We start from the raw sequence: 8,729 nt of genomic DNA, 5'->3' as shown, positions 1-8,729 counted from the left end.
CACATGAAAAGGCTAGGGAGGAAAAATGATGAATTAAGTGAAGGCCAAAAGGTGCTCTGTGCACAGCCACTGCCTCCCACCTATTCACAAGTCACAATCTATTCTTTCTAACATGATTAGTAAGAAGAAATTCTCCTACAAACTTAACCCTTTATGAGGGATATCATAGCCAGCCTCTTATGTTTATGAGCCCAGTTCAAGGGGCTTACAGGCTTTTCTGTGGAACTCACACCCTCTGTCTCATTTCCAAAGAAATTATTACAAATCTACAGGGAAAGTACGGTACTATTATCCCTGTGCCATAAATAATAGCACACACCCAGAAAAGGGGGGATATAAGGCCAGATTAATTCAAAAAGTCAAAGGGGGAAGTATCGTTGTGCCTTTCCTTTGTGGTGACTTTGTCAACCTGCAGCCATTGGTCTTCACTGCGGTGACTCTGTCAACCAGCAGCCATTGGTCTTCTCTGCTGTGACTTTGTCAATCAGCAGTTTTTGATCTTCTTCTGCTGTGACCTTGTCAGCCAGCAGTTGTGGATCTTCTCCTGCTGTGACCTTGTCAGCCAGCAGTCGTTGATTGGCTCCCGACATGAGACCAATCGGTGTCAACAGTTAAAAACAGTAAAGAGTGGCCCTGGCCGGTTGGCTCAGCGGTAGAGCGTCGGCCTGGTGTGCGGGGGACCTGGGTTCGATTCCCGGCCAGGGCACATAGGAGAAGTGCCCATTTGCTTCTCCACCCCCCCTCCTTCCTCTCTGTCTCTCTCTTCCTCTCCCGCAGCCAAGGCTCCATTGGAGCAAAGATGGCCCGGGCGCTGGGGATGGCTCTTTGGCCTCTACCCCAGGCACTAGAGTGGCTCTGGTCGCGGCAGAGCAATGCCCCCTGATGGGCAGAGCATCACCCCTGGTGGGCATGCTGGGTGGATCCCTGTTGGGTGCATGCAGGAATCTGTCTGACTGTCCCTCCCCGTTTCCAGCTTCAGAAAAATGCAAAACAAAAAACAAACAAACAAACAAAAAAAAACAGTAAAGAGTGATGCCTTTTACTTGGCAGATATTTTCAAGAAATTAAACGATGTCCATTTGCAGCTTCCATAGGAGCTAATAAAACTCTTATAGGTTGCCAAAGTATTGTGCTATTATTTATTGACAAACTTGAACTACTTTGTCATAATCTATTGAAGAATTTCATCAGTTTCCTCAATTATCATCTATAAAAGATGATGTAACTCCAGAGGATATTGACAGATTCAGTAGCCACCTCAACGAACTTAAATTGGACAGAGAAAAATGATTTGAAGATATTTTGAAATTGAAGGTATATAACTGGATGAAAAATCCTTTTACTGCAAATATTGAAGAGGCTGATACAGTTTGCCAAGAAGAACTGTTAGAAATTAGATATGATGAAGAAAGTAAACATAAATCCGATAGTGGTGGATATGAAAACCTATGGCAAAATAAAAAATGCCGGTCTTATATCCAAATATGTGGAAAATGGTATTCAGTTTATTGATACTTTTCCTTACCTCATACCTTGTGGAATCAGGATTTAGTGCTATTAATCATATTATGATGAAAGAAAGAAACCGCCTGGATATTTCCGAAAGGGAGACCTTCGTTTGTTCCTCACAAAAATTGAACCGGATATTCAATATTTAGTTTTCCAGTATCAGCCTCAGAGATCTCAGTAATAATTCAATTAACTAATGTAATTTCTATGTATGCAAATTATAAATAAATATATTTAACTATAGTAAGTTGTTTTATAAAGATTTATTCTGCCAAACAGTGAAAATTCGACATAAAGTACTTGGTAAGTGATTATTATATGCTTTAACTTGCTGTAACTCTGCTTTATAAACTTTATAAAGTAACTTCCCTACTTTATAAATTACCATTGCTGTGGAACTGGTGGGCAGTTAGAAAACTTTACGACTAACAGAGATATGAAAGTGGGCGGTAGGTATAAAAAGGTTGACTATCCCTGAGCTACACAATGCTCTTCACGCATTGTTGTGCTTTAGAATACCTGTTCTGCTGACTTTTATTTTGGGGTTTCTGCTTGTGGGGTATTGCAGAAAACTTTACTAGGGCTATAGGTCTGCCTTAGAATGGAGTTTGTTGTTTTGTTTTTAAATTTTCCCCTCAAAGGCGGCAGTTTGGCCGCAGTCCATTCACATTTTGCCAATTGGTTCCGGTGATAAGCATCGCTTTATATATAGATCAGCCCACCACAATAACTAAACTCATCCCTGAATTTGGCTCTGGGTCTCAGACTAAATACAAATTAAGCACCGAAAGAGTGGAATACCAAGTGCTCTGAAGCACAAAAGAAAAAGACAATACCATTTTGTGGCTAGTTAGAAGGAAGTTTGTATAGTGGAGGTTTTAGAGCCAGAAAGCAGGCCCAGCTACACAAATTGCAGTGCCCAGCATGAAACGAAAAATGTGGAGCCCCTGTCACACAATGATTAAGAATCTCAGGATAGTAACAATGGAGGATTAAAGCAAATACAGTGTCCCTATGCAGGGGGCACACCCACGGAGCTGACCCTGCCAGAGTGGCTTGGGTCCAAACTCACTCCTGCCACCCCAAAGTTCCCTGGCTTTGGGCAAGTTGCCTTATTTGAGTCTCACATTTTCATCCGTGGAAGAGAGTAAGTGAGCTTCCCTGAAGAATTGATATGAGGGCTACATGAAAAGCACTTGACATAGGTTCACACGCCTTGCACTTTCTTAGTCTATTTAGTGAATTCTTCTCCTCAGTTGTTTTCTAGGCATCCTTCTTTGACCTTCCATCTTCATTACCCATGTTTAATCCTTCGAAAGAGTATTAGAATGAACATTATGAGAGGCTCATATCTAATCATCTGTGACTTACAAAGTGGCATTTTTATATCGTTCAACCCTAATCCAAACTCCTTAGAACTCTGAACAGTGTTGCCCTTAGATCCAGGCAAATGAGACCCTTCCTTTGTGCCCACATATTAGGGAACACACGCTCCTGTCCCCCTACCTTACCCATCTCTGCGTTCCTTCAGATGTACCCTTCCCCATCTAATGAGGAGTCCCGCAGGCCAAGTCCTCTACTAGACCAAACTGGGGTATTGCAACCCAAGATTCCCTTCCCAAATGACCCTCAGCCACTTCCAGGACCCACCTCGCCTCTGCCCAGGGGCTTCCTCTTCCTCCTCGAAGGGTGTGCACAGAACTTGGGAGGGAGAGAGCACCGCCAGAAGGCTGTTCTGGACCTGTGGGTAGAGTTTGGGTGGGCAAGGGTGCAGGTGTGTGTGTGGGGGGAGGATAAGGACACTGGTAGCATGCACACCAGGCCTCTTAGCAGAGCCACACAAACCTGGTTGGGAAGAGAAGGGCTGGTTTGTGGCTCCTATTCCTACACTTGCCCCTCTCCTCCCTCTCTCCCCCAGTATAAAGATCCAGACTGGCTTTCAAGACCACCTGTCCTACATCCACAACCTACTCTTCCAGTTCTATCTGTAGACACGCTTCTCTGCACCTCCTCCCAACTACTTATGGTTTCCTCAGATACTCTGGACATTTTTTTTAAAACTTCCATGAGACATGATGCTGTCTCAAAACTGTCTCCCTTTCTCCACCTGATGAAATTCTGCTAATACATTTAACAACAAATTTGTACATCAACTCCTGCATTCCTGATCTCTGAAAATCCTCTCTATCATTCTACCCTTACCCCCAGGCAGGGTTAGCTGCTGTGTGTGTGTGTGTGTGTGTGTGTGTGTGTGTGTATTAGGGGGGAGACAGGGGTTACTCACTGGGATCTCATAGCACCCTCTGTGGAAACACACCGTACTGTATGTAATTGCTTTTTTGCCCCTAGACAAGACTGTGTGGGAGCTCTTGTAGTCATAAAACATGTTTTTTTCATGTGTATTCTCTTGCTTTCCCCTAGAGCATAACACTCAGGGGACAATCAACAAACGTTTCACTGTGGTAGTGTCATCAAAATCCCAGCTCCCAGTGGCCATGTGGCTTTGAACAAATTACCAAAAATTCCCATTTCCTCTTCTTTGAAATAGAAATTAACATAATTACCTTTTTGAATGACCCTAAAATTAAATTAAACAATCCATTTCAAGTGCTTCAGCATAATGACAAATAGTATGGGCTCAACAGAGGATAACCACGATTGTTAGCGCCTATATTCTGATTCTTAGTAACCAGTAAGAGGAAGTAAATAGCCCTCTCAAGACAGTGATGTGGTTCCTGGAAATTTGCATTTAAAACCGTAATCTTAGTGAACCTGTGAGAAAATAGGTTTTCAAAAATGTCTGAGGTAAGGTGACACTTGAAAACTATTTTAAAAAATATCAAGTAATATTTTTTAATAATTAGGTATCTCTTGACACCAAATGGGTGAGAAAAATACTACATTACAATCTGTTTTGAGATATATTCATAATAATGTTTGTAAGGTCAGTGGATAGAGGGATGGTCATGTGGGTAACTCAGACCCGCCCACTTTGGCTAGGACCGCCCACAATCAAGCCCGCCAAAGGAAGCTTCCCAGGAACCATTTGGAAAGAAGCGATCATCTGCCAGCCAGTGAAATTTCACCATGTCATAGTAGCTCCACTTCCCTAGAGGGACCCTTTAAATATCTCCCACGCGGTTTAATCCGTGCAACTTCCCTGACATCCATCTTTCACCTCCATCTCTCTTTCTTTCCTCGGGGCCAGGGAACCTTGCCCGGCGGGGTGTGCGCTCTGTACTCAATAAAGCCGTTTATCATTCCACACTTTGCGGCTCCGGCCCTCTTCCTTCCTTCTCGGTGAGGAAAAATACCTTACAATGTTTATATGTCAACTAAATATGGGTAAATAAGGAAGCAAAAATTGTATTTTTATAACTATCTCCTTAATAGTTATATAAACATGTAACTATTATTCGTTTTTATAAATTACATATTTAGGTATTCCTACAAAAATGCTGTAAGTATACATATAACATTCCTCTTAAATGTTTTGAAAATGGAAAAAGCTAATTGCAAAAAGAAAAAAACCATACTAATAAAAATAAAGCAATCACTATGAGTTGCTGTATGTATCATATCTGGCCTGCTATAAATTGTTACCCCAAATTGGGGCCCTTTGTCTATTAGTATATTATACAATATGAAATGAAACTGCTGATGTTTGCATTCTTGAACCTCTAACTGCTGTTTTTATTAAGGAGAAAAAAAACCCCCAAGAAAATGGAATATGACCTAAGCTTACCGGAAAAATCAAAACTGGTTGATTACGCTCATATGAATCTCACTGCTCACGGTAGACTGACTATAATAAAGTATGCTTGAGGCTCAACTTTTGTTATCTAAGCTAAGGCAAATATAACAAAATAGGATACTGCTGTAAAGCTGGTGGGGCAAGCAATTGTTTTAGCTTGTTGCAAAATCAGACACTTTTTTCTGTAAGTGGTCCATCCTATTAGCATGCTGTTAACTGTTATAACTTACAATCTTAACCACAAACCAACCTATCTACAAGGGCTAATAATACTAATTTTTTTCACAACAGTACATTTAATCACACATTTAAGATTCACTTAAATCTGTGGGTGCTGCCAATTAAAAATCTTAGGTTATATGAAAATATCTGAAGTTTAGAATAAATAGTACATCATGGAAGAGGTAGAGATACTGAAAACAAACAAAGATTTCAAAGACACAGAACAAAATCTGGTAATCCTTGTATATTCTAATTGGTAGGACTGAAAATTAGTGTTAGCCTTACAAAGTTAACGACAACAATATCATAGTAAAGTAGTTTTACTTTGCCTTTTGTGTGTGTGTGTGCTTAAAAATAAATGGAAAGCCATCTTTATACTCTTGCCACATGTGAAGGCACAAGTATTTGAATTCTAAATTGGAGGCCAGAAGAAGCAGAAGCATCCTTATGGAAAGAGATGGCGGAGTTTGGCATTGAGTTCTCTCTCCTTGCTTAAAAGATCCAGGCTGTGCTTTTTGAAGGCTTCTGACTGCAGCGTGAGTTCATCGTAGGCCTTCTGGATCCTGTCTACCCTGCGCTGAAGTTCCCGGACTCTCAGGTTACTGTCCACAGCCACCGCCTCTTGCTCAAACCGCTCTAGTGCTCGTCTCCGGGCCACCTCTGCTGTCTCCAACTTCTCCTCCAGCAGGCGGATCTCTGCTTGCTTGTTCTGAAGCACCTTGCCTCTCTCCATGGACAGCTGTAGCAGCTCCTCTTTCTCCTGAGTGACGGTCTGCAGCCTGGCCTGCAGCTCCTGGCTCAGGCTGCTGTGGGCCTGCTCGGCCTTTGCCATCTGCTCCATGGCCTGCTGGTGCTGCTGCTTGAGGCTCTGCAGCTGGCTGTGCAGCTGCTCCGTTTCCTTGGTGTGGGCACGTGTCTGCTGGCTCTGCAGATCCTGCAGCTCCTTCTCTCGGGCCTGTGCCCGGCAGGCATCCTGGGCATACCTCTGTTTCAGTGTCTCCAGCTCCTTGGCCAGGGTCTCATTCTGGGCAGTGAGCTGCAGGACATTGGCCTCCTGGTCCTTGAGAGCCTGGCTGAAGAGGCTGTCGTTCTCCAGCTTCAGCTTCTCATTCTCCTCTCTCAACTTGATGTTCTGACTCTTGTGTTCATCCTTGAAGCGGATCATCGCCTCGTGGTTGGCTGCCAGGGTCATGAAGCGGTCCTCCAGCTTCAGGGCATACTCGCTCTTGTCCTTCAGCTTCTTGGCCTCCAGCATCCTCTTGTCCTCCAGCTCTGTGTTGAGCAGCTCCAGGACCTGGCAGCGCTCCAGGGCCTCATCTGACCTCCGCTTCAGGATGCAGATGAGCAGGGACTGCTCATGGATGCGGGAGTGAAGCATGGCCTTCTCACTCTTCCCCTCCTCGGACAGTTCCTGGAGGTTCGCCAGGGCTTCCTTCAGGCCGTCTAATTCCTTAAACCCCATCTCCTCTTCCTGGTTGTCCAGTATTTTGTTTTGCCTTTCTAAGGATTCTTCAGAGAGTGGCGTGTCCATCCTGAGAGCCATCTCATTCTCAGGCGTAAGTGCTCCCCTTGGCTATCAGCTGACTTCACAGTCTTTCCCTCTCAGATTTCTAAAGCCACTGCGTTGCTAGGGCCTCCCGGCAGTCTCCAGCAGCTGTTTTATCCAGTAAGGAGCTCTGTGATTGGTGGGCAGGTCTTCAGAATGCTGTGAAGTAACAGTAAGGGGACCTGGGGAGTCCAGAACCAATCTGGTCAGGTTATGCTTGCCTTTTTAGCCAATCACAACTCTCAGCTCACAGCCTATGCTGCACAGCGAAGAAGTGGCAACCTCACTCCATTTCCAGCCAGCTCAGGGCAAGAAACCTGACTCCACCTAATTTCTGGTAGGTGTAAACAAATTAATCTGCCAGTGACTCTGCCTCCTTCCTCTTCCCACTTCAGTTATGAGAATAAATTTTTACTGTTTTTGAAAACTCAGCTGGCTGAGTATTGCAGTATATAAATACAAAGTAGCAGTGGTACTCTGAGGGCCAGGACACTAACCGGCTGTGAGTTTGCATCTGTAGTGTTTGACACAGTTCAGCAAAAGAGTAAATGCCAATAAAAGTTCTTTTGTTTATCTTAGCATTGTCCCCCAGTGGGAATAAATACTTTTTTAAAAAAATGTATTTTTAGAGAGAAAGAATGGGAGAGAGATAGAAACATCAATCTGTTCTTGTATGTACCCTAACCAGGGATCAAATCCACGACCTTTGCGTATTGGGAGGATGCTCCAACCAACCTAGCCATCCAGCCAGGGCGAATAAATACTCTTTATTGAATATTCAGTACTCCCTGTTTTACCCATTAGCAAAATAAGGGCATAGAAAGAAGCTTAATGAATGATACAGATATGAAAAACGTTAAAACAGAAGATAAAGATCCAAATGAGGCTTACCGTCATATAACAAAGTGTTCCAGATGAATTAAATAGTTAAACGTAAAGAGTAAAAAAAAATCAAAAGGTTGAAAGTGGAAATAGAAGAAAAAAATAACCATAAAAGTTCTGGGTCAGAAAAGACTTTTTTAGTTTAAACATTACATACAAAATGAGTAAGGAAAAGCTTAATGTGACTTTGTTGAACATCTAAAGTTGTGCATAATTTTAAAAATTATGTGCCCTCTGAGGTCTCTCCAGTCTCTCCTTCTTCTGGACTTGCCTGACATTTTACTCCCTAGGAGAGTCCTTGGGTTAGAATACAGTTCTGTTCCTACGACAGTGACATAACTCGAATTTTGGTGTAAGTTGCAACACACCTTACCCTAAGTCACTTACCTATCTTAACACAGTTGTGAAATCATAATCTAGAAAATAAAAACACAACTAAGCCACAGAAAAAGGATAAGGACATAAATATACTGTACTGTATACTATACTGCATATTCTTCCACAGCACGCAACAAAATTAATTCGCCCATGTAATCTGTGAGTATGATGCTAAAGGCATGAGCTGAAACACTCGTGTCTCATTTTTTTTTTCCTGAAGTTGGAAACGGGGAGGCAGTCAGACAGACTCCCGCATGCGCCCCACCGGGATCCACCCGGCATGCCCACCAGGGGGTGATGCTCTGCCCATCTGGGGCGTTGCTCTGCTGCAACCAGAGCCATTCTAGTGCCTGAGGTAGAGGCCACAGAGCCATCCTCAGCGCCTGGGCAAACTTTGCTCCAGTGGAGCCTTGGCTGTGGGAGGGGAAGAGAGAGACA

The 8,729-nt window shown here is 43.3% G+C and overlaps 1 protein-coding gene across 1 annotated transcript; it reads right to left on the bottom strand.

The window, feature by feature from the left end:
• Positions 1 to 5,252: 5,252 nt before the first annotated feature.
• On the bottom strand, positions 5,253 to 7,079 carry CCDC89 (coiled-coil domain containing 89). The gene has a single exon (XM_066253702.1). It carries the CDS (start codon positions 7,026 to 7,028, stop codon positions 5,931 to 5,933), a length of 1,098 nt encoding a protein of 365 aa, XP_066109799.1. The 5' UTR covers positions 7,029 to 7,079; the 3' UTR covers positions 5,253 to 5,930.
• Between the last annotated feature and the right edge of the window lie 1,650 nt (positions 7,080 to 8,729).

This window comes from Saccopteryx bilineata, chromosome 1, assembly GCF_036850765.1.
Source record: "Saccopteryx bilineata isolate mSacBil1 chromosome 1, mSacBil1_pri_phased_curated, whole genome shotgun sequence".
Taxonomy (NCBI): domain Eukaryota; kingdom Metazoa; phylum Chordata; class Mammalia; order Chiroptera; family Emballonuridae; genus Saccopteryx; species Saccopteryx bilineata.
Note: the sequence above shows the minus strand (reverse complement) of the source record. Positions and strands in the feature narration are given on the sequence as shown.

Bases quoted from the DNA above. Each gene is read 5' to 3' on its own strand.
- CCDC89 (XM_066253702.1), bottom strand. From the start codon at position 7,028: ATGGCTCTCAGGATGGACACGCCACTCTCTGAAGAATCCTTAGAAAGG.